The sequence below is a fragment of the Hyla sarda genome, chromosome 1 (assembly GCF_029499605.1).
Source record: "Hyla sarda isolate aHylSar1 chromosome 1, aHylSar1.hap1, whole genome shotgun sequence".
Lineage (NCBI taxonomy): Eukaryota > Metazoa > Chordata > Amphibia > Anura > Hylidae > Hyla > Hyla sarda.
In genome coordinates this window covers 408,063,413-408,090,415 of record NC_079189.1, presented here as the reverse complement: position 1 = coordinate 408,090,415, position 27,003 = coordinate 408,063,413, and the positions used below count along the sequence as shown (strand labels likewise).

At 42.3% G+C, this 27,003-nt stretch overlaps 1 protein-coding gene across 4 annotated transcripts in view; it reads right to left on the bottom strand.

The window, feature by feature from the left end:
* The window catches only part of LOC130278586 (rab5 GDP/GTP exchange factor-like), a 36,295-nt gene extending 9,535 nt beyond the window's left edge, over positions 1 to 26,760 (bottom strand). The window contains exons 1-8 of one of the 4 annotated variants that reach the window (XM_056528633.1): positions 26,614 to 26,760; positions 23,323 to 23,534; positions 14,420 to 14,568; positions 10,959 to 11,104; positions 7,528 to 7,597; positions 3,725 to 3,860; positions 3,138 to 3,229; positions 1,685 to 1,941 (exon numbers count right to left, since the gene is read on the bottom strand). In XM_056528633.1, coding sequence (XP_056384608.1) covers positions 1,685 to 1,941; positions 3,138 to 3,229; positions 3,725 to 3,860; positions 7,528 to 7,597; positions 10,959 to 11,104; positions 14,420 to 14,568; positions 23,323 to 23,531 — 1,059 coding nt within the window. In that variant the 5' untranslated portion in view covers positions 23,532 to 23,534; positions 26,614 to 26,760. The other 3 variants (XM_056528631.1, XM_056528632.1, XM_056528630.1) reach the window with 3 other exon arrangements.
* Positions 26,761 to 27,003: the final 243 nt, after the last annotated feature.

Genomic DNA, 27,003 nt, shown 5'->3' with positions numbered 1-27,003 from the left:
CCAGAGATAGTTGCTCACGGCAACCACTGGCAACTAACCTTATCAGACCCAGAACCCGGCTGCCCAGCTCAGAGAGAGCGGCAACACCGAGCTCCCGGTCTAATAAGGCCTCTTCCGCCGGCCCCCCGTGGAGAGGCAACCCCGGTGACGTCAGAAGCGCGCGCCCTCCCAGCACACAAACAGCTGGAGGACGCGCGCCTGGACCACGCGCCTGATGCGCTGAATGCCGGCAGAGAGAACAACAGAGGAGCACAGCAGCAGCGCGCACCAAGTGAGTTACCATTGCATAGCACGACAGTAATACAGAGCAGAACCTGATAACTTTTCAGCCATGTAAGCGGAGACCCCGCACCGCACAATAGGACTCTGCTACTGCCGGCAACTGTCTAGAATGCCGGGACCCCGCACCGGACTTTAGACATAGAACTCGCCGGACCCCGCACGGCTATGACTGTACACATCTATTTCTGTCAGGACTGCAGATCAGTCACGTCTAGGTACCTTAATATCGCCAGGGCCCCGCACCGGGCCAGGTATTCATAGGTTACATGGAACCGATGCCCCGCAACGGTATTTAACCATCGAATATCCCATAGGTACCTGCCAGAGACCCCGCAATGGCTTGGACCGTGGTAGCCAGGACCCCGCAAGGCCAGAATGGATGAATGGACGATCCTACAGGTGAGGACTGAAAAAAACACAGTGTGACATTGGTGAAAGGGGCCTTTATGGGGGTCTGGCCCGCCCCGTTACTAATTAAGTATTAATTGTTAATTAAGTTCTAGGGGACGGTCCTGACATGGGAGCGGGATCTGATATATCCCTTCTGTGCTGCTGTAGGGACGATGAGGAAAAAGGGTATAACCAGCTATATAAAGGGTATAGCCAGCTATATAAAGGGTAAAGCCAGCTATATAAAGGGTATAGCCAGCTATATAAAGGGTATAGCCAGCTATATAAAGGGTAAAGCCAGCTGTATAAAGGGTATAGCCAGCTGTATAAAGGGTATAGCCAGCTGTATAAAGGGTATAGCCAGCTGTATAAAGGGTAAAGCCAGCTGTATAAAGGGTAAAGCCAGCTGTATAAAGGGTATAGCCAGCTATATAAAGGGTATAGCCAGCTATATAAAGGGTAAAGCCAGCTATATAAAGGGTATAGCCAGCTATATAAAGGGTATAGCCAGCTGTATAAAGGGTATAGCCAGCTATATAAAGGGTATAGCCAGCTATATAAAGGGTATAGCCAGCTATATAAAGGGTATAGCCAGCTATATAAAGGGTATAGCCAGCTATAGGTGCCTATTCAGAGACGTTCTGTAGCGTGATAGTGGAAGCAGAAAGAAACATAGTTGATAAAGTCACCTGAAAGTTATCCAACTGCTAAAAAGTGATTGGAAATAAGCAGGCTGCCATGAGACCACCCTGCCTCCAGTCTGCTTTAGCTAATAGAGGGGTGGGGCTTAATCGGTGGACTCCGCTCTATGATATCTATATACCCTAACAGGGCATATGAACAGCAGTTGTCCTAATGAAACTAATTTCTGAATGCTTTGTTTGTTATAATGACTGATAGAAAAACAAGCGTGATGTTATTTGCATGTTGTATATTACAACTTATATACACTCGGAGAACACCCCTTTTCCCCAAAATATATATACTGCAGAGATTTCTGCTGTATACTCACAAGGTTGGTAAAATAATATCCAGACACCCCTGTGGTAAGTCTCTTGGGATTGCAGAACCTGGTGATGTACTGCAGGTTTGACCACAGGCGGGGTGGGTTTGCCTTCAGCGTACTATATACTAGACAAGACAGTAAATCATCAGCTGTGGCTGGCTCCTTCTTAGAAATTTGGATAGATTTGTAAAGGGAGTTACAAGCTTTAGACACGCAGGTTAGCTTGTCTTGGGGAGCTCTCTTGGAATCCATTTCTATCAGTGCTGCAACAAAAGAAAACACAAAGGATAAGTGGTTCTCAGAAACAGTAGAAGAGAAATAACCTTATAAACTGAGGACAACCAGGTAAAGGCAGGACAGCAGACAGTGGTCAGGAAAAAGCTTTAGATGAAAGGATGTAGACAGAGCAGTTTCCTCTGGATTTGTATTAGAGGAAGACCGGAAAGTCTCCTGTTAGGCTCCTTTCACACTACAGGTATCATCCTGCTTTTTTACTGTGGTTATTTTACAATAACAGATGAAAAAAACTGGATGCAATAACTGGTAATAACGGATGATAACTGATGACCAACATCCATTATTTTTAATGGTTGTTTCTTAAAAAAAAACCTGATGTTGTTCATCCGTTATCATCCGTTGTTACCAGTTACATCCGTTTTTTTAATTAGGTTTTTAACCCTTTTTTGTAAAGCTGTACTGAGCATGCTCAGTTAAAAAAAAAGATGCTATTTTTTTTATTTTTTTTTAACATCTGTTTCCCATAGACTTATATGTTAAATTTAACGCCCGTTTTTACACCATTATTTTTGCCAGACCAAAAATTAGTGCATGCACCGTCTTTTGTGCCGGCAAAAATAACTGACATTAGTAAAAACGGACATGCCTGGTGCAAAGGGATGGTCAAAAAATCCCATTGACATGAAAGGGATTTTTTGACGGACGTTTTCAGGACTTTTTGCTGGGACTAATAACGGAGTTTCTTTTTACAGGATGATACCTGTAGCGTGAAAGGGGCCTTAGAAATCCCAATTTGTAACAATTGCCTTCATAGACCTTCAATAACCCACCAATAATAATTATACTCCTGGTAACTTCTAGATGATGTCCAACTCGACATGGGAAGCACGCCATGGATATCAGAGATTTGTAGTTGTTGGGAACAAAACAGACTGTTTGGACTTCTCCTTTATAATGTTAAAGGGGTATTCCGGGCAAAAACCATCTTATCCCCTATCGAAAGGATAGGGGATAAGATATAAGATGTCTGATCGCGGGGGGGCCTGCCGCTGGGACCCCCTGCAATCTCTCATTCTATGCGTAGCTGCGTCTGAAGTTTCGGAAACCTCCGGGCTTCAGAGACGGGGACGAAAGAAGCAATCTGATTGGTTGCTATGGGCAACTCAGCAACTTTTCCTTTGGACAGTTTTGGTAAATCTCCCCCTATATGTTTTCTACTTACAAATTATGGCACAAGAGATCCCATTCTCCACTTCTTCACCTTCCTCTACTAGTGGGAGTTGAAGCATTTTTTGTGTGACCCAACTCAATGACCTAAAACAGAAAAGGTAATCAGAAGAAACACTAAAACAGGAAAAGGCATTGTGCACATCACTGAAGGTACAATTGACTTGTAGGCTTCCCATAGTGACATTTTTTTCTGTCAATTACTCTAGGTCAGTGTCTCCCCAACCAGGGTGCCTCCAGCTGTTGCAAAACTACAACTCCCAGCATGCCTGGACAGCCGTTGGCTGTCCAGGCACGCTGGGAGTTGTAGTTTTGCAACAGCTTGAGGCACCCTGGTTAGGAATCCCTGTTCTAGGTTCACAAACACATGCAAAAAACCATAGGGAGTCTCAAGTTACTGCTGCTTACTCACTCAATCCTTCACAAAGATCCCTATTTATAAATCACTCATTGCACCATCTGTCTGAATCATCATGGCTTCCGGCAAGAATAAGATCAATACTCTAATGGTCTGGCATCTGGGAAAAAAGCAGTAATACTATATTTATCACTGGAATGAAGTACAAAATATAAAACACTTACTTGATGCGCTTTTGAAGAGCAAGATCCTTCTGTTCATCTTGTGAGCTATTCAGACAAAATACAGACTGATGAAGTCGCGTCATCACCAGCTTCTCAGTATTATCCAGCAACCGGTCTCCCTCATCTGACATGTGATCTAGAAGAGATTTATGATCCAGATAGGTTTAAATACCATACTGACAAATTTCATAACAAATCTATAAAAGGTAATGGCTTAAACGGGTACTCCCGTGCCCCAGTGTGACGAGCGTGGATTGAGACATGAATGGAGGGGTTGTGGCATGACATCATGAGGGGGCATGGCCGTGACATCACAATCACGGCCGCCTGCTGCAAGCGTTCTGAACAAAATGTTCAGAACCCTGAGGCACGGGAGTACCCCTATCATTTTTCTAACAGTTAATATCAAAACCAATATCGATATCAAAGAAAGAAACAAGTGGCACTGCTAGTAACTACAGGGTCTAATGTACCAAAGGATACATGTTGGAGGTATACCTCATACAGGTAGGTCCCATCGGTGGTGCTAGGTGAAACAGACCAAAGTCAAAGCATAGCATAAACAAGAACAAATGCACACCTGCACTCACCACAAGGGTACCGCATCTCCAACCTAACTCGTACAGGGTCTCCAACCAACGCCTGGGCATATCAGATGTGGAGCGCTCAGAAGAGGCGACTGCCGGCAGTTTCACGGCCTCGACGAGGCCAGATGAAGCGCAGAGTGATTGCGTGAAACCGCCGGCAGTCGCCTCTTCTGAGCGCTCCACATCTGATATGCCCAGGCGTTGGTTGGAGACCCTGTACGAGTGAGGTCGGAGATGTGGTACCCTTGCGGTGAGTGCAGGTGTGCATTTGTTCTTGTTTATGCTATGTTAATATCAAAACACTTACTTGCCTACACAAAGCCAGGGTTAAAGAAGACCTGTGGGACTGTCGTCATCCATGTGGAGCCACTACTCTGCATATCTGGACACTTTTGTATTCTAGGCCTCTATTCATTAGGAATCAGTGCTGTTAGCTTTGGCCCCTGATATGCTAGTAAAGGTCCTAGACTGTCAACTAAGCCTGGGAGCTGTGAAGGTCAGAGGTCTAGACAGCTGGTGGCTGCAGTCCTTACTTGGCCGGGGGTCCTTCAGTTGAGTACCACTGGTCTAGTCCTTAGCATAACAGGTACTAAAGCTAGCATCACTGACTTCTATAAAACAGGGGCCTGGAAAAAATGATAAAAGTGTCCAGGTCTACATAAATGAAGATAGGGCACATTTTATGAAGAGGCCACAAGTACTAAATGATAAAATTTTGGGTGCTAGAAGCAACCACTAGGTGGAATGTATACCATGCTTAAGTTGTTGTGTATACATGAATTCTCAATAGACAAATTTTGCAGCAGCTCATCTCTTATGTGAATAAAGAATCTGGCATGTTGAAATCCGACACACCCACTCCTTTCTCCCAACATCTGCCCATGGGTATAAATGCCCATTTGGATATAAATCAAATGGTTGGCTGTGGGGGACCAAAGGAGGCGAGCATAGTATGCTTATTATTTTTATACAATCCCCAGCTACATAGCAAACTTTTTGTTTGTCTAGACAACCCCCTTATGCCTCATTTGCCTTTCATCTAAATATAGAAGTACAGTGAAAGGTGGCACAGTAGAGAAAACACTGGATCCACAACCCTTCAAATCAGAGCTCAGCTTCCCTTTCCCTGTAGAATGACATCTGAAAAGGCCACAGAGAATATCCAGTAGTGTCTCTAATTCATCTGAATAGGCAGGTCCTGTTCATTGGTGTCTATGGTCCATGAGTCCTACAGTAACGCATATATCTGAATGATGTTAAAAACATCTTAGCCAAATGGCACCTCCCATAATAATGTGCATAAAAAAAAAAAAAAAAAAATGACAACAACAAAAGAATGAGAAACAGATTTGAAAAAAGGACATGTTTCAGTATCTGTCTCGAATCAGGAAAAAAAAATAGGCAATATATTCCCTTTAAAGAACAGAACTCTCCATTGGACATTGTTAAATAAAAAAAACTGATGAAAATTAAAGACTTTTGTAATATGGTTGTTTAAAAATGTTTGAATATTTAATGAAAAACACGCCCTGAAAATCCCACTAGGGGTCCCCATACCTACTGGGACACTAACCAGTCATGGACAAGGCTGCATGAGCAGACACACCAATCACCTCCCACCACCAAAAGGAGGGACACGCCCCCTTCTCCTGAGAGGACTTCTAATACTGTGAGCTAATGAAAAGAGGCATAAAAATTAGATGTACATGGTCAGGATTAGGTACAGAGTAGTATTTTATTTTATTTTTTTGTGTGGGATTTGACAGGTACGCTTTCAGCTAACAATAGGCAATTAAACATATAAACATTTCAGCTGTTATTTACAAAACAGCACAATAAAGTGATGTCAATGAAACACTCCCTTAACAGATGGAACCTTTTATTGATTTACAATCCACAATTGCTACAGGGGTGAAATCTGCGAGTATGTAAAGGTCAGCGGAGGGAACAGTGTATGGATTGCTTGTTATATATGTGCAACTACATTTCAACAGGGCAGCTGAAGTGAAACTAAATCAGTATACTATGAGAATTATAGTAAACGGTTCCTTTATTTAATAATAATCTTTTAAAATTACAGTACAGACTATTTGTGATTAAATGTGTAATATACTATTGGGGCAAATGTGTATATAGGTTTTACATACAAGACAATGTACAGCAAAGGATAACTAAGATTTTCACCTACACCATAAAAATCATCCAAAGGTAGCAGAGAGGTTACAATATACTTGAACCGCATGAAACAAAACAACCTAATAAAAGAGGGAGGACACAAACAAAAGACCAAAAATATCCACCAAATGAGGCAGCTGAAATGAGAGGAAGAGACAAAAGACAGGAGACACAACTAGTAGGAAAAAGGGGGGCACTCCAGTTGAAAACAATTTTTTTTTCAAACCAACTGGTGCCAGAAAGTTAAACTGATTTGTAAATTACTTCTATAAAAAAAAATCTCAATCCTTCCAGTACTTTTCAGATGCTGTATGCTCCAGAGGAAGTTGTATAGTTCTTTTCAGTCTAACCACAGTGCTCTCTGCTGACACCTCTGTCCATGTTAGGAATTCTCTGGAGCAGGAGAGGTTTTCTATGTGGATTTACTCCTACTCTGGACAGTTCCTGACATGAACAGAGGTGTCAGGAGAGAGCACTGTGGTCAGACAGAAAAGAACAACTTAACTTCTGTAGTATACAGCAGCTTATAAGTACTGGAAGGATTGAGATTTTTTTTTTATAGAAGTAATTTACAAATCTGTTTAACTTTCTGGAACCATTTGATATGAAAAAAAAAATTGTTTTCCACTGGAGAACCCTTTTACCTGGGTGTTGAATGGGCAGTTAGGGGGGCCATCAGTAATAATTGGCAATTCAAAAACAATGCCAGGAGTCCCATGTTAAAATAAATGGATGACTCGAGGGAGTTATTCAGTGAGGACGTGAGGTTCTCAAGAGACAACATTTCTCTGATCAGGTCAATATACCTGATCAATAGGTCAATATACCTGGTATTTAATCACCAGAAGTTAAAAACAAAAAACTGTATTTCTATTGAATTTGTACACTTAGTAGTGTTTCGGGTAAAGATTTTTTTATAAATATTGGGTGTAGCACTAATAATATTGCCATATGTGGCGTGCACATATGAACTTTAATAATACTAGAATAACTGCCATATATAATGTATATAAGTGCTGGATATATCTAATATTCTCTCACCAGGGTAGTAGAGAACAATCTGTTGGTAGAAGGTCTGCACTTCTTCTGCTTTTTCATCAACAGTCATGGTCTGGAAGACAAACATTAATAAATGATACATCAACATTATAAGGGGAGGATTACAAGGACAAGTTGGATACTTCAGGCAGTGAGGTGTCGTCAAATCTATGACAGTGAATGAATGATGACAAGTAAGGCCTGCGTGAACACAATAAAACTTCACAACATGCCAACATGTATTTATTTCATCCTCAATATTTATACAGCACAAGATATTTCACAGTGTATTCTACATCAGTCCCAGCACAAAGGGGCTTATTAACACAAGCACACATAGCTTGGGGTCAGTTGCAAGCTAATTCCCCTAGACATGGCTTTTCATCATAGGAGGAATTCTAAGTACCAGGGCATAATACATATATCTACTGAGTTATTTGCTTGTTCATTTCAAATAATTATTTTAGGTCCAGCTGCACTTCCTAATCTTAGTCTTAAAGGAAATCTGTCATCAGAATCACCCACACTAAACCGGTTACACGGGCTTGTAGTGCGGGTGATCCTGATTAAAACGCTTCTTACCTCATTAAAAACTGTGCAGCGGTTCGCCAGATATCTTCATTTTTAGTTATATGGTATTCCCAGGCTTGGGGCTCAGTGGGAGGTCCGCAGCATCAGCACGGTCTCGCTTAAGTCATTTTCGCCGGGTGGAGCGGCTGCCCGGCTCATGAATATTCATCGCTGCCTCATCGCAGTCTTCCTCCTGGTGTAGGTCACGTGGGTAGCGCCGCGCATGCGCCACGCGCCGTACACCCGGAAGCGGCGTTCTCCTGCATAGATAGATATGCAGGAGAATGCCGCTTCCGGGTGTACAGCGTGCGGAGCTACCCACGTGACCTACACCAGGAGGAAGACTGCGATGAGGCAGCCATGAATATTCATGAGCCGGGCAGCCGCTCCGCCCGGCAAAAATTACGTAACCGAGTCCGTGCTGTTGCTGCGGACCTCCCACTGAGTCCCAATGAAAATGAAGATATTTGACGAACCGCTGCACAGTTTTTAATGAGGTAAGAAGCGTTTTAATCAGGATCACCCGCACTACAAGCCTGTGTAACCGGTTTAGTGCGGGTGATTCTGATGACAGATTTCCTTTAACACAAGTAAGTGCTTGCTGAGGCTATAGCTGCCTAAGGGGGGTTACTGCTGTGGCCACAGATTAGATGAGCAGGCACTTCCAAGAGTTGAGACAGAGTTTAGTAGGTGCTGCACATCGGAACTGGGCACCATCAGAATGCCAGCAGCAAAGGGGCGGGGCAGGGAAGGTGAGTACGTTTTTTTTTTGTTGTTGTTGTTTTTTTTTTACCCCATCCTGGCCATATTTAACTGGGCCACATTAATTGGACCACAACCCCTTTGACCCCTTAAGGACGAAGCCCATTTTGGCCTTAAAGACCAGGCGATTTTTCATTTTTGCACTTCTAAAAATCATAACGCTTTTAATTTTGCACCTACAGACCCATATGAGGGCCTGTTTTTTGCATCACCAATTGTACTTTGTAATGACATTACAAAATCTGCAGCGGAAAATAATAATAACTTTAGTGGGGTTAAAGAAAATAAAAACTCAATTTGTAACTTTTGGCGGCTTCCGTTTCTATGCAGTGCAATTTTCGGTAAAAATGACACCTTATCTTTATTCTGTAGGTCCATACGGTTATAAGGATACCCAATTTATGTAGGTTTTATTTTTTCATTTTGTTTTTTTTTAATTTGTATGTATAAAATTGTCATCTTCTGACCCCTATAACTTTTTTTTGTCATCTTCTGACCCCTATAACTTTTTTAATTTTTCCTTATACGGGGATATGGCATATACAGCATTAACCCTGGGTCCTGGCTGCTAATCGCAGTCGGGACCCACCGGGTTTGAAGCACGTTCAGCCCGTGAGCGAGCTTAACCCCTTAAGGACCAAGGGCGTACAGGTACGCCCTTGGACCTGCTCTCCTGATATAACGCGGGGTTACACAGTAACCCCGCGTCATATCACGGCGGGCCCGGCGTCATAGTGAAGCCGGGACCCGCCTCTAATAGCGCGCAGTGCCGATCGCGGCACCGCGCGCTATTAACCCTTTAGCCGCGCGCTCAGAGCTGAGCCGCGCGGCTAAAAGTGAAACCGAAAGTGGCCGGCTAGCTCAGTCGGGCTGTTCGGGATAGCCGCGGCTAATCGCGGCATCCCGAACAGCTGACAGGACAGCGGGAGGGCCCCTACCTGCCTCCTCGCTGTCCGATCGCCGAATGACTGCTCAGTGCCTGAGATCCAGGCCTGAGCAGTCATGCGGCAGAATGGTTGATCACTGGTTTCTTATGAGAAACCAGTGATCAATAATGAAGATCAGTGTGTGCAGTGTTATAGGTCCCTATGGGACCTATAACACTGCAAAAAAAAAGTGAAAAAAAAGTGAATAAAGATCATTTAACTCCTCCCCTATTAAAAGTTTGAATCACCCCCCTTTTCCAATAAAAAAAAAAACACAGTGTAAATAAAAAGAAAAATGAACATATATGGTATCACCGCGTGCGGAAATGTCCGAATTATAAAAATATATCATTAATTAAACCGCTCGGTCAATGGCGTGCGCGCAAAAAAATTCCAAAGTCCAAAATAGTGCATTTTTGGTCACTTTTTATATAATTTAAAAATGAATAAAAAGCGATCAATAAGTCCTATCAATGCAAAAATTGTACCGTTAAAAACTTCAGATCACGGCGCAAAAAATGAGCCCTCATACCGCCCCATACACGGAAAAATAAAAAAGTTATAGGGGTCAGAAGATGACAATTTTAAACGTATTAATTTTCCTGCATGTAGTTATGATTTTTTCCAGAAGTCCGAAAAAATCAAATCTATATAAGTAGGGTATCATTTTAATCGTATGGACCTACAGAATAAAGATAAGGTGTCATTTTTACCGAAAAATGTACTATGTAGAAACGGAAGCCCCCAAAAGTTACAAAACTGCGTTTTTTTTTCAATTTTGTCGCACAATGATTTTTTTTTCCGTTTCACCGTAGATTTTTGGGCAAAATGACTGACGTCATTACAAATTAGAATTGGTGGCGCAAAAAATAAGCCATAATATGGATTTTTAGGTGCAAAATTGAAAGAGTTATGATTTTTTAAAGGCAAGGAGCAAAAAACGAAAACGCAAAAACGGAAAACCCCCCGGTCCTTAAGGGGTTAAACACCGGTAACTGGACTAGGGCGTACAGGTATGCCCTTGGTCCTTAAGTACCAGGACTCAAGGGCGTACCCATACGCCCTTTGTTCTGAACAGGTTAAGTGCCTAAACAGAAAGACAAAAGGATTATTGGTAATACTGTTGGGTATCGAGGGTAAATAGTTCTGCATTTCCTGTAGCTACTCAAAACTTACCTCAGCCTCCTGCATCCTTTGAATGAAATTATTGCAGCAAGTTAATAATGGTTGGGCCTCTGGACTACGGAGAGCTTTGAGAAATTGTGAAAAATCTCCTCCAGCCAGTGAGAGAAGGCAAGACCGGGAAAAGTGAGATACAGAGCCTGTAGAGTGAGCAAAACACTGCATGTGAGTCTTGCCTCAACTCATATTTCCATTTGCTTAAAGGTAAGGCGTCATCAGAAAATGAACTATTGCTTAAATCATGTTTTTAAGTTAAATATTTTGGTAATGTTTTTCTAATTTCCCATTGTACTATCTATATGTTAGAATAATCCTGAAATCTTGCAGTTTTCAGCTGAAACTTCCTGTTCTATATGTGATGATAATGAGGGTCTGCTGGGAGGTGATTGCAGTAAAAGATGTCACCAGTGTATACATAACACAGGATCTTCAAAATAACTGAAGCTTAGAGCCAAGCCTCCTCCTTTGTGTGGAATGAGAAGAAGCACACCCAGATAGGTTTACCATTTATGTAAATGGGACAACTCCTGACTATTGTTGCCTATGTCCATGGGTCTTGCTGTAAAGCATCTCTCTAAATGCTGTTATAAAAAATTACAATCAGAAAATTAACACATTAGAAAAACAGAACATTGTTTAGTATTTGGCTCTAATCAGGAAAAAAAAAAAAAGCGGAGTATGAGACAGAAATACTTTTTACCAAAACAGCTACAAAAAAAGAAAAACTTTCTCTTGCCTGCCTACGCGCCCCCGGAGCTCCGGTAAAGGTGTTCGGTCGCTATTTGCTTCTTACTTCCTGTTAGTCCGGCACGTCACACGGAGCTTCAGCCTATCACTGGTCAAGGCGGGACATCGCTGCGGCCAGTGATAGGCTGAAGTTCCGTGTGACGTGCCGGGCTAACAGGAAGTAAGAAGAATACAGCCCGGTGACTGAACACCTGTACTGGAGCTCCGGGGGCGCATAGGCAGGCAAGAGAAAGTTTGTCTTCTTTTTTTTTTTGCAGCCCGGACCGGACGAAATAAGAAAAGTGTGCGTCGGACTACTCCTTTAAAGGGGTTCTCTGGTGCTTACACATCTTTTCCCCTATCCAAAGGATAGGGGATAAGATACCTGATCGCGGGAGTCCCGCCGCTGGGGACCCCCGGGATCATGCACGCGGCACCCCGTTTGTAATCAGTCCCCGGAGCGCGTTCGCTCCGGGACTGATTACAGGCGACCACCGGGCCGGCGACGTGTGACATCACGCCTCCGCCCCCGTGTGATGTCACGCTCCGCCCCTCAATGCAAGCCTACGGGAGGGGGCGTGACAGTTATCCACAGGGGTACTGCGGTGGAAAACTATTATTTTTTTTTTTTTAAATCAACTGGTGCCAGAAAGTTAAACAGATTAGTAAATTACTTCTATTAAAAAATCTTAATCCTTGCAGTACTTATTAGCTGCTGAATAGTACAGAGGAAATTATTTTCTTTTTGGAACACAGAGCTCTCTGCGGACATCACGAGCACAGTGCTCTCTGCTGACATCTCTATCCATTTTAAGAACTGTTCAGAGTAGAAGAAAATCCCCACAGCAAACATATGCTGCTCTGGACAGTACCTATAATGGACAGAGATGTCAGCAGAGAGCACTGTGTTCCAAAAAGAAAACCATTTTCTCTGTAGTATTCAGCAGCTAATAATTACTGGAAGAATTAAGATTTTTTTTAATAGAAGTAATTTACAAATCTATTTAACTTTCTGGCACCAGTTGATAAAAAAAATAAATAAAAAAAAAGTTTTCCACCGGAGTACCCCTTTAATAGACATACAGGGAAACCTCTTTAAAGGGTAGCTCCCACCATCCTATATATTATTTTTTCTGTCCCTGCCTATTGCCCATCTAGCCCTAACCCCTTCCCTGCCTTTAATTTTTTTTTTTTTACAATCTTATAAATAACTTTGTCTGCCTGGTCACACTGATGCCTGCTGAGGGGGCTGACTTCCCCCCTTAGTTCATCTAAACAGGGTGCCTCCAGATGTTTTACCACTACAACTCCCAGCTTGCCCTGACATCTATTGACTGTCAGGGCATGCTGGGAGTTGTAGTGGTAAAACAACTAGAGGCACCCTGTGCTGAAAACAATCTTTGTAATGGGCGCAACCCGCTCCCCCCCCCTTGCACAGTTCCACGGCCGCAGCGCAAACCCCCCCCATCGCCCCCAACCCCCCTGCCCACCTTCATAAAACCACTGCCGCGCAACCCGATCCCTTACAACTCCCTATAAGATGTCCCTATACAATTCCCTACCTATAAGTTGACCGTAGCAGCAGCGCCGCGCGTATGTCGGGAGGCGGGGCCGGCACGAGAGGCTAGGCAGCCAATGCGCTCAAGCCCCGGCTTTCACAGCTCTCGCTCCCGCCTGTCTGATTGACAGGCAGGGAGCGAGCGCAGGCTGAATGAATTAGGAGCGACGCAAGGCCGTCATCGGTCCGAATTCAAGCGTGATGTCACGCCAGCCTGCAGCCGGCCACTAGGAGGGAGACCCCTAGTGGCCGGTTTTCAAATGTAAATTAAACCACTTTAATAAAAAAAAAAAAAAAATGAAACTATATTAGAGATATGTTATACATAAGTACTACAACATATAAAAAAAAAAAAATGTTGGTGACAGTGCCCATTTAAGAAGACCCCCCAAAATGGCACTGAAATGATCACAATCACAATATGTGTAATATATAGTTGATTAAAAATAGGTTAAACAAAATCTGGTTTTGTAGGCTGTTTCCTTTTGGAAGCAGTCTTTTGGAGAGGTTTCAAAAAGTAGAAGTAAATCCCAGTTTCTTCATGCGATAGTGTTTGATTTGCGTTAATAAAACACTATCGCATGAAGAAACAGTGAGTGCTGGGATTTACTTCTACTTTTTGGATTATCCTTATCCTCGTGCACCACGCCACTCAAGTGACGCCCGCCCTCCATCTTCTTGAACTTTTGGAGAGGTCACTGTATTTTTTTTCAACTTTTAGGGTATATTCACACATCGCATATATGTTGCAAATTCCACTCAAGGAAATCTGCAAGTAAAATTCGCAGTGTGTAGTCAGCAAGTTTCTCTGCATGAAATCTGCATCCAATAGGATGCTAAGGATTTTATTACAGATTTTTTTATTGTAGCCAATGAATAGTAATACTCACACTACAGATTTTTGCTGCATAAAATCTGCAGTATATGCACTGTAAAAGAATCAGTGTGTGTTTTCTATATTATGTACCAACACCTGATTGTAAGGCCATACATCTGACAAAAACTGCACATTTTGTACAGTACAAAAAAAAATGGAATTTTTTATAAACCTGCCACAGTACCTACTTGACTAGCTGAAATTACATCTATCGGAAACTAACCTTAGCAGAATATAGCATATATGCCAAAGCATATAAACCACAAGAATTTTTTGCAATGCAGAATGACTTACCTGTTGCAGTTTGGTATAGGATTGAGGTAGCTTGCCCACTTTGGACATTGTTATTGGTGACATCATGAAGCGTATCTTTTCTATGCAACAGCTGTGTAGTCACATTCACATCAGGTTTAACCTGTAGATTTCCTGTTTGATGTCTAAAACTAAAGAGAAGATCAGGTTATGTAGATGAGGACGTTGTTAAAATACCTGTGCATTGTTTCCAGTTCATAAATTATAGTTCTTTAATGATAAGGAGAATTTGGGGAGCCAAAGCTGCATTAGCTAATTGTACGTTCAGCAAATTGGAGTATTACAGGAAAGATGCAGAACAGGTTTATGTAGTATATTAGGAAATAACATCACCGGGAGAGCCCTATATTAGAACTGGTTCACTTAAATAAAAGCTAAGTCCTTGTTACCATCCACCTTATGCTGATGAATATGTGGTAAGGGTGACCTTTATGTGAAATCCACAGAAAAGTCACATGGTCACAGATAATAACGTAACGTGCTGTGTAACAGAATGTTCTGGAATATGTTTGCTCTTAAATAAACATATCGGTTCCCTGCCCTGAATAGTTACACAACGCGTGCGCTTAAGTCTTGTACATAAATGGTGAATAGGAACATAAGGTAGGAACACTGCAAGTACCAAATTATCTGAAAAAGTACCCTTAAATGAGAACAGTAAGGAAAGTGGAAAACCATCTTATGTATAACATATAAATCCTTCAGGAAAATAAAGCTCAGCGAAAAAACGGTGAATTATACTCACCGATAATTCCTTTTCTGAAAGTCTCCACGACAGCACCCCTGAGATCAACTCCTCCTGATTGGGACTGGAAAAACACTGAGAGGTTAAATTCCTCACCCCTTCCTGTCCACACCAGTGTATTTACAAAGAACACCAAAAGGAAAGGAAAAAGTGTGTAGGAACACCCCAACAAGAAACCAAAAAGGGTGGGATATGGTGCTGTCGTGGAGACTTCCAGAAAAGAAATTATCGGTGAGTATAATTCACCGTTTCCCCCGTCTCCACGACAGCACCCAAGAAATACCAAAGAAAAATTTAGGGAGGGACTATAGCACTAAGGACTTTGCGTTTCAAGACCATGAGGGACATTTATCAATGTTTGCTTATGTATCTTTTTTTAAGTAATTTTTTCCTTACTTTTTTTTTGCTTATGTGTTACTTATTTATCAACTGGTTTCAGCCTGTGGAGAATTTTCTTTCACGTAAGCAATTTTTCTTTTTTATTTTGGTAGTAGCTTTTTCTGCTCCATGTTTGAGCTGGAGTAAATTTAGTCAATTTTCATCCTTGTTGCGACATTTTTTTGCGCAGTTGCGACTGTCGCAGTTAATAAATACCAGACTACCCGTAGTGCATTTTAAAATTATTACTACGTAGTTACGTTTTGGAAAACTTGCTTTTCTCGCTTTCCAGTCAAAATGTCGCACGAAAGATCGCGTAGTCGCAGGTGCGACATTTTTAGTAAAATTTTTTTTAACTAAATCGCTGGATTAGACATAACATCAATTCTATAATGTTTAGAAAATGTTTATAAAGTTTATGAAGACTTTTCCAGGTCGCAGCCTTATATATCTGCTCTACAGATGCTCCTACTCTCTCTGCCCAGGAAGAGGAGACTGCTCTAGTAGAATGGGCTTTCTACTAGGCGATTTACCTCTGGCTACATAAGCTTCCGAAATAGCTGTTTTAATCCACCTGGCTATGGAACTCCTAGAGGCCTTCTTACCTCTATTAGGACCAGCAAATTGTACAAACCGATTCTTATCTTTTCTCCACTGGCTGGTTCTATCAATATTTTTAAGAACAGCTCTTCTAAGGCTGCATTCACATCTTGTTTTTGCAATACGTTTACCGTATCCAGTTCTGGTGAAAAATACGTATGGAACCAAATTGCAAACCGTATGTATAGACATTTCATAGAAAACTGTATGCCAACCATAGCATTCGGTTGTGTACGTTTTACAACATTTACGGTTTTATCTGTTTTCTTCCCCATACATAAAACCGTAGTCTACTACGGTTTTAAGTCCGGGTGAAAAACCGGATACAACAGGTATAGTTTTTTTTTTTTTTTTTAAATGGTGGTCTATGGGAACCGTACTGAACCTTATGCGCAGTCCACGCCGAAAGTTCTTCCCACAAATAGAACAAGAAGAACTTTATTAAATTAAGGACAAACATAAAACGTATCCGTTTTTTCTTTCAAAAAACAAAAAAAATTACTTTGTATGCAACCGGACATCCGTTTTCAAACCGTATATGGTACAGAGGTATATATACGATTGTACACGGTTCGGTCTGGTTTTGAGACATACGCTTTTTTTTTTTAAACTGATACAGGAACCGTATTGCAAAAACGAGATGTGAATGCAGCCTTACATATAGAAGACTATAAGATCTTTCCAGGTCATTTTTTGGATTTGAGCAGAAGGACAGAATTACAATGTCCTGTGATCTATGAAAACAAAATACAACTTTAGGCAAAAAATTTGGATCAAGTTTAAATATGATTTTGTCATCCAAGATTCTAAGATAAGGTTCCTGGATAGAAAGGGCATGGATTTCACCAACTCTTCTAGCTGTAGAGATGGCTACTAAAAACACAGTTTTAAGAGTAAGGGATTTATCTGAAACCGAGACTAAAGGCTCAAAGGGATGTAATGGAAGAGCACCTAAGACTGTATTTAGGTTCCACTGAGGACAGAGATTTAGTACTTTAGGTCTGAGTCTACTAGTGGCCTCGATGAACCTAGAAAGCCACATATTATCATCTAGTTTAACCAGAAAAAGGCACTAAGGGCTGACACCTGTACTTTGAGGGTACTAGGGGAAAGCCCAAGTCAAATCCCTGCTGAAGGAAGTCTAACATTTTTGAAATCACCAGAGTGTCAACAGAAAAGTTATCGCCGCACCAAGAAATGTATTTCTTCCACACTTTAGAAAAGATTTTAGAGGTAGTAGTTTTATGGCTTGCTAAGAGTGTACTTACTTCCCACTCAGAGAACCTTTCCTTCAGCAGAATGGACTTTTCAATTTCCATGCTGTCAAGCTGAGGTATTGAATCTGGCCATGTAGGAACTGTCCCTGGCACAACAGGTCTTTTTGGGGAGGAAGCCTGATGGGATCTTCTATACTCAAGGCTCTCAAAGAGAACCACCCCCTTTTCGGCCAGTATGGTGCTACCAGGATTAGAATGCAAGGACTGTTCATTTAGCTTTTGAAGGACCGGGGAAATCAGTGGAAGGGGAGGGAATGCATAACCTATCTTGAATGTCCAGTCCTGAGCTAGAGTATCGACTGCTAATGGAGAGTCCCTTGGATTGAGGGAATAAAATAGATCTAATTTGTGATTCTTCCTTGTTGCAAAGAGATCCACTTGAGGAACCCCCCCATTGGTCCATTATCATTTTAAATGTCCAGTGGGCTAGAGACCATTCCCCTGGTACTATTAAGTGTCTGCTTAGAAAGTCTGCTTCCAGGTATCTTTGAAGTGTACTGCCGTGATGGAAAGTATACTGTTTTCTGCCCAAGAAAATATTTGATTTGATATTAATTGAAGGGAAGTATGTCTTGGGGCTACTGATGACATATGAAAGCTACTGCTGTCGTAATGTCCGAGTAAATAAGGATGCGACGATTCCTGCAACTTTGTTCCAACTCCTGGAGTGTCATCCAGATTGCCAGCAATTCTCAGAAATTTGATGGATTTCTTTAATGTCCGAGGATCCCACCATCCTTGGACTGCCTGACCGTCTGAGTGAGCTCCCCATCCCCATGCGCTTGCATCGGCCGTTATTAGCAGAGGGTTCGTCTGAAACCAGTTCACCCCTCTCTCCAGATTTTCTTGGGAACAGCCACCACTTTAACTGGATCATTAGATGTAGGGGAATAACTACTCTCCTGTCTAAAGTCTCTTGAGACTTGCTCCAAATGGATAGTATCCATTTTCGTAGAGGCCTGCAATGTAACTGGACCCAGGCTACTGAAGGGATGCAAGATGTCATATGGCCCAGAGTAGACATTGCTGTCCTGATTGAGCAAGAGCTCAGGGAAAATGGGAAATTAGAGCACGAAGATTTACCCTCTTATAATCTAGAAGAAAAGAGGACTGAACTCTTGAATCTAAGAGGGTACCCAGGAAATTTTTTCTCTGACTGGGAAGGAGGTCTGACTTTTCTAGATTTAGAATCCAGCCTAACTCCTGGAGAACTACAATGGCTCTCTGAATGTGAAGTTCCAATTGAGGAACTGAGTTTGCCACTATCAGAATGTCATCTAGATGAGGGATAATTAGAATTTACTCCTTCCTGAGAAGGGCCGCCACTTCTGCCATGACTTTGGTGAAAATGCGAGGGGCAGAAGACAGGCCAAATGGAAGACAAACAAACTGAAAGTGGTGTACACTGGACCCCCATTGGATGGCAAATCTAAAAATTTTCTGGGAATCTGAATGGATGGGAAGATGATAATAAGCGTCCCTCAGATTGATAGTCGCCATCACCGCCCCTTTTATCAACTGAACAGCAGACTTTACGGTTTCCATTTTGAATTTCCTGTAAACCACAAATTTGTTCACGAGCTTCAGATTTATAACTGTGCGATACTTCCCATCTGGTTTGGATACTAGGAACAGGAAAGAATAATGACCTAGGCCCCTCTGAAGGAGAGGGACCTCCCGGATAGCACCTAGGCTGAGAAGGTCCTGAATGCCCTTGAGAATTAATTTCTGGACTCTTGGAATCTGCTGGGTAAGGACAAATCTTGGAGGGGGGAGGTGATGACAAGTCGATCTGTTAACCTTGAGATATGACCCCCAGAATCAGAGACTCCCAAACTGGGGCAAAATGAGAAAACCTTGCCCCTCAGGCATAGCTTCACTGTCCTATATGACCAACGCCAAGATTTTCCTCTACCTCCCCTGGAAGATTGATCTGGCTGACAGAAGAGATGAAAAGGAGATTTTATAGGTTGGACTTTATCTAGGGGAAATCCTTTTTTCTTGTCTGCTGCTTTTTCTAATATAGTGTCCAGTTCAGGACCAAATACAAATTGACCATGGAATGGAAGAGAACAAAGTTTGTTTTTATATGGTCCTGTCTCCAAACCAAGATCTTAACTGCAGCACACGTCTAGTAGTATTAGACAAAACGGCAGTGCAAGCAGATAGTTTTACTGATTCAGACAACAATTAGAAGCCATTTTAAGTAGAGGCAGGGATTCTAAAATCTGCTCTTTCGGAGTATCAGACTGAAGATGAAATTCCAGTTGATCCAACCAGACTCCTAGAGTTCTGGCCTCACAAGTAGAGGCTACATTAGACAGAGCCGTGATGTCACAATACTCCGGCCCCATGATCGTGAGTCATCAGACCCGGAGCGATGTTCGCTCCGGAGGCTGATGATAGCGGGGTGCTGCATGAAAGATTGCAGGGGTCCCCAGTGGCGGGACCCCCACTATCAGGCATCTTATCCCTATCCTTTAGATAGGGGATAAGTTGTCATAGCGCTGGACTACCCCTTTAACCACAGAAGCAATACAAGATCTACATAATGATTTTGATGCAGACTCTGGGAATTCCTTATAACACATTAAACATTTCTTAGGTTTAGATTTTTGCTTCGGTTTAACTGGAGAACCAGCAGGATCCTTGTCTCCCTGAAAATACAAGGAAGAGAAGGATCAACACCAACCAATCGAAGATAGGCCAGGGTAAAACCCTTAAGGCCCTCAGTACTCACAAATCCGGGGACTGCTGGAGGATCTGGAATCTTTGCTGGTGAGCTCATGATGCAGCCTGGGAAAATCCAATGCTGTAATCTGGAAGAGCATCTTCCATACAGGAGACAGGCTCTTTATATTAAATGGCCGGTCTCCTGCTATGAAATTGTCGCCGAGAAGCGGAAGTGACGTCAGTATTCCGGCCAGAAGGAGTAACAGCAAATCCATCCCCAGCTGGAACTGACGTCATTCTACCGTCACCTCTGGAGCACTCATGCGTTGCCTAGGCTGCGCCGGAGGAATGCTGCAGGGGATCGCGCGTGCATCAGGACCCGGAAGGAGAGCGTCTCAGCATCGATCCCACCCTCTTCTGTGCTCCCCAGTCCGGACGCTCCTGAAGCGTCCTACATCCATTTTCCCGAGTCTGCTAGGCCCCGGTAAGGCCCCTCTTCTTTTTATTTTGCAGGAGACATAGTCCCCTGCGCCTCTCAGGTCTCCTTCCCTGAAAGGGACAGGAAAAACACTGGTGTGGACAGGAAGGTGTGGGGAATTTAACCTCTCAGTGTTTTTTCTGTCTCAATCAGGAGAAGTTGATCTCAGGGGTGCTGTCATGGAGAAGATGGGGGAAAGTGTCTGTTTCAAACAACAAAGCTCTGGAAGAATTAGGGTGAACGCTACTAGCTGACAATCAGTCATTTTAACAGGTGCCACGTAAGGGTATGTTCATACATGCGTATTTTGCTACCCACAAAATCAGTTGCATAAAATCTGCAATAAAATACACAGCAAAATACGTACGTGTGAATGAACCCCAAGGGTTCACACATCCTTTTTTTTGCTGCAGATTTTCTGCCCATTAACTCTTTCTGCTAGTAAAATCTGTTGCAGCAAAAAATAAGGACATGTGAACTGATCCTTATGGTGCATTCACACCTACAGTATCCTCCATATATTTGATGCTGCAGATTTGATGCTGTGTTCAATCATTTACTTTACACTGAAATCTGCATAGGACACTGCGTAGTAGGGATGCACTGAAATGGAAATTTTGGGCTGAAAACCGAAAATTTAGGCTGTGTTTAGCTGAAAATCGAAAATGCATTGCCCCGCCCACTTTTTTTTTTCAAAATAGTTTTTGTAAAATTGTATTATCAGAATATTTTAGTTACTGATGCATTTGAAGGGGATGCGGGGTGGCTATAGAAGTTACTAGCTGAACTTAGGGCCACAGCATTGCCACTCACCATACATTGACTCCAGGACACACTATAGTGGTACAAACCTGATTGGTTGCTATAGGCAACTACTCCATTTTTTCCTTAGCACGTTTTGATAAATCTCCCCCTTATATCTTAAAAAACGAAATAAAAAATCAGTATGCTTAAAATGTTCTCTTCTGACCCCTATAACTTTCTTATTTTTCCATATACGGGGTTGTATAGGGGCTTTTTTGCGCCATGATCTGTATTTTTTTATCAGTACCATTTTTATTTTGATGGTACTTTTTGAATCACTTTTTTTTTTGCTACATTAAAAGGGTTATCCACCATAAGGTGATTTTAGTACGTACCTGCCAGACAGTAATGGACATGCTTAGGAAGGATCTGCGCTTGTCTTGGGGCTAAATGGCTATGTCATGAGATTACCATAACACTGTGGCTAAATATTTGTGAACTGGTATTTCCTGTTTGACTTTTTTTTTTACTACAAATCCCACAATTCCATCTTCCTCCCTACCACACATCAGCCACCCCACCCATTGAAACATAAATTAGCTGCATCCATTCAAAAGACCTGTGGTTTTCAATCAGGCTGCCTATAGCTGTTGCATTAGTTGCAGATTGATCTCTCTCCCACCAAGCGATCCCTCCACCCATTGAAGCAGACAGGCTCCCTGTCATCAGCTGACTAGTGAGTCAGGTCTCGGCCACATTGCAAGCTGGGAAAAATCTGAGACAACAGTCATTTTGTATGCTGTTAAAAATAAATATTGGAGTGAAAATCACATAAGAATTGTGAGAAAACTGTCACACACAGGTACAGACACTATATTATGAACTACACTAACTTTACAACTCCTGTAGCATAGTCAAATAAAAATAATTCCTGGAATACCCCTTTAAGTGAACAAAAATCAGCAATTTTGGACGTTAGAATTTTTTTTTACATGTATGCCATTGACCGTGCGGTTTTATTAACATTATAATTTAATAGTTCGGACATGGATTCTTCTGTATCTCCCAAGCAACAGTTTATCTTGTTTAGCCCTGATGGATCTGGAGCAGGGAATACTGACTGCCCAAGTTTCCTCCCACGGCACAGGGAGGATGAGGCAGTGTAGCGCCGGTGTTAGGTGCCAGTGTGCAGTTCTGCACCTCAAAATGAAGAGAGTATAAATTAAAAGCCACGCCCGCCGAAATTATCGTTAGGAAATCCCCTTAGCCGAAAAGGGTTATTCCGGCCAATAATTTTTGGCGACCAATGTTTCGGTGCATCCCTACTTCGTAGGATACATGTGAATGCACCCTAAAAATTTGTTTATTTTTTGTTGTATTGTTGTAACAGAAATACCAAAATGGTAACGATACAAACAACAGATTACGGCGCAAAAAACAAGCCATCATACAGCCTGGTATATGAAAAAATAAAAAGTTACAGGGGTCAGAAAATGGCAATGAAAAAAAAAATGTTTTTTAATTAGTAAAACTTGAAGGAAACTATACAAATTTGGTATTGCTGTAATCAGGCCGATCTAAAGTATCCAAATAACATGTTAGTATGACCACAAGGTAAATGGCGTAAAAAAAATTCCAAACCCCTAAACAAATGAAACAAAACGCAGAGATCAGAACCAAGGTTTTGTATTTTTTTCTTTACCATGGACATAATAGTAACGTACTGTGGATTAGTCCATAGTATCTGCACTCTTTATGTGTAAGACTGGATTTAGGCTCACTATGATATAACCAATATTATTCTTGGCATGTTGACTTTAAAATGAATAGTTCAGATATGAATAGCTCAGATATACTGAATTAAAATGGTATTGAATCTACCAAGTATAGAAGCAGAAAAGAGGAACAGCAACACCATGTTCTCCAGGCTTCTCGCATTAACATGATCTCTCCCGAAGAACAATGACTGGGTTGTGGGGTTCACACCTACCCGTCTGTGAGAGGTCGGGCCTGCTGCCTGTGCTGGATCCAACACCTGGAACAATACCCGTGCCATGCTGGATTACCATAGAATCCACAATTCTTTCTGCACAACTCCCCTTGGTAAAGGAACCCTTGAAACTGCAAAGATGCATTGTGAGGGAGATTCTGATCTTGGTGAAAGGGTATGGCTTTGTGCCCTGGCGATGTAAAACTCATAATCTGTGAAGTGAGAGAAAAACAAATGCATGAGCGATACACATAGCTAGACGGGACAGCTTTTCTTTGCACAGACTATATCCCAGTGAGTTGTACCCATATATTTGCTTCAAAACGGGCATTTTACTTTGTAGTGGACAAATGGGTTAAAGGGGTACTCCGGTGAAAACCTTTTTTCTTTTAAATCAACTGGTCGCAGAAAGTTAAACATATTTGTAAATTACTTCTATTAAAAAATCTTAATCCTTCCAGTACTTATCAGCTGCTGAATGCTACAGATGAATTCCTTTCTTTTTGGAACACTGATGACATCACAAGCACAGTGCTCTCTGCTGACATCTCTGTCCATTTTAGCAACCATGCATAGCAGATGTATGCTAAGGGCAGCATGGTGGCTCAGTGGTTAGCACTGCTGCCTTGCAGTGCTGGGGACTTGGGTTCAAATCCCACTAAGGACAACAATAAATAAAGCGTTATTATTATAATAACGTCAGCAGAGAGAACTGTGCTCGTGATGTCATCAGAGAGCATTCCAAAAAGAAAAGAATTTCCTCTGTAGTATTCAGCAACTAATAAGTACAGGAAGGATTAAAATATTTTAATAGAAGTAATTTACAAATATGTTTAACTTTCTGCCACCAGTTGATTTAAAAGAAAAAAGGTTTTCACCGGAGTACCCCTTTAATAACTTCCCGATCTGCTGACCAGCAATCTAGTGTACTGATCCATGATAGTGATCCACCAGAGCATTAGGTTATTATTATATTACACATCCAGCTATTGTACATTACAAATAAGAAAATAAGATATTTTAGGCGGTACTGAATGAAGACACATTAATTTTGCAAATGGTAAGCTTATACTAAAGGCCTGTGTACATGGTGCTATCAGTGATCCAATGAGAGTGTTTCATACAGAGGGATTAAGGAAATACTGGCGACATTAGGAGCCATTCAGGTCACTCTACAAGGCAATTTGACTTCTTAAGGCTCTATTTACACTAGTGTCATGGCTTCCATTTACGACTGCTCCAAACAAATTATAACGGCTCCAGCTGGTTTATAATCTGGTTTCTGACCGCACTCTTGTTTTTTTTTTTTATGGTCCCAAAAGCAGCATAAACAATGACCTCAATTTACTAAGGTGATCTGGTTAGTGAACCCAGCCTAAAACACGCCACAACAGATAGCAAAGCGCATCAGTTGTTTGGGATCTGACGCTCATTATTTCTGAATGCCAGACAGGGGCAACGCTGCAAGATGTGTTTCCCCGTCCGGCGCCATGCATAATATCCAGGGATCCAGTTTCTCAACTGAAGTGCTGGATAACTGAACTGTCTAATTTAAATTAATGGAATCAGTTTTACCATCAGTTTCCCTCCGGTGCTTTTCTACACCACCAGAGGGAAATGCTGCTGGATCCTTGATACGTGAAGGGGGTCTAAGGTATCATCATTTTAATTTCAAATGCTCCGGAATTGTGTCACAAAGTTGAGATGCATTTATTATGCATAATCCCTCAATCAGAACAGTAATATGTGCCTCGCATGACAAGGGGGCCACCGATACTCAGATGACCACAATTAGGTGACACTGGTGATACCCATACAAAATAAGATGGTACCGGCAATACTCAGATACCCACCATAACTGGATGGCACTAGGGATACCCATACATAATAAGCATAATGAGGTGGCACCGGGGATACTCAGATACCTATACATTATAAGGTGGCACCGGCAATACTCAGATACCCACCATAACTGGATGGCACTAGGGACACCCATACATAATAAGCATAATGAGGTGGCACCGGGGATACTCAGATACCTATACATTATAAGGTGGCACCGGCAATACTCAGATACCCACCATAACTGGATGGCACTAGGGACACCCATACATAATAAGCATAATGAGGTGGCACCGGGGATACTCAGATACCTATACATTATAAGGTGGCACCGGCAATACTCAGATACCCACCATAACTGGATGGCACTAGGGACACCCATACATAATAAGCATAATGAGGTGGCACCGGGGATACTCAGATACCTATACATTATAAGGTGGCACCGGCAATACTCAGATACCCACCATAACTGGATGGCACTAGGGACACCCATACATAATAAGCATAATGAGGTGGCACCGGGGATACTCAGATACCTATACATTATAAGGTGGCACCGGTAATACTCAGATACCCACCATAACTGGATGGCACTAGGGACACCCATACATAATAAGCATAATGAGGTGGCACCGGGGATACTCAGATACCTATACATTATAAGGTGGCACCGGCAATACTCAGATACCCACCATAACTGGATGGCAGTAGGGACACCCATACATAATAAGCATAATGAGGTGGCACCGGGGATACTCAGATACCTATACATTATAAGGTGGCACCGGCAATACTCAGATACCCACCATAACTGGATGGCACTAGGGACACCCATACATAATAAGCATAATGAGGTGGCACCGTTGATACTCAGATACTTATACATTATAAGGTGGCACCGGCAATACTCAGAAACTCATCCATAATAAGATGGCACCAGTAATACCCATACAATACAGGGTTATTATGGGAGTTATATTCTGCAGTTTCTATTTATGGTATATGCCACCCACAGTGAATAACAATACTCATTGTAAGACACAGCAGGGACAGGATCCCTGTATGAAGCAGGAAGGTGTGAGAGTATATATATATATATCTCAAAAATGCATAATTGATTTATATATATATATCCCACTATTTGCGTCATTGATTGTACACACTCGGGCACGTAGATCCACCCCACAAACACCATGAAATCCCATGCCGATCCCTGTCACCCGAGTGTCACATACCGCACGGCAGCTCAGCTGATCACTCGCTTCCGGGTCAATGGCTGCAAAAAGCCGGAAGATAGCCCGGAAGTGTACTGCTGTTACTATGGGGACAAACGTCACGTGTGTAACAGTTCACACCACAGAGGAGAGCGGCATCTGCTCCGCTAGAGGGCGCTAGAGGAATGTGTCTGCATCTACCTGTAATAACCCTGTCCCGTACATCGCTCACCAGACGTCTTATTTTCGGATGTCGCCAGATGTTTCTGCCATTTTGGCAGCTTTTACACTGATTTATAGAAATGGAGGTTACTAAGGAGCACGTGACGAGTGACGGCCCTAAGATGGCGACGCACGTTACATTGTGCTGCCGTGCTGGTCACATAGTGATGGAGCTGTAGGACAGGATGGAGAACAATCTTTTATAGTTTTACTTCTGCTATGTCTAACTTGGGAAGTGCCCATAGAAAGTCATGTGACAGTTTAGTGAGACTAAGTGTTGGTGCACATGTATGCCAGCCCTGACCATGGCACACAGTTATCATATGGTCTACCCCAAGCAATCCTAATTGTAAGGGGGACCCCGACAATAGGCAGATGAAGAGCCCACTGATAGGACCCC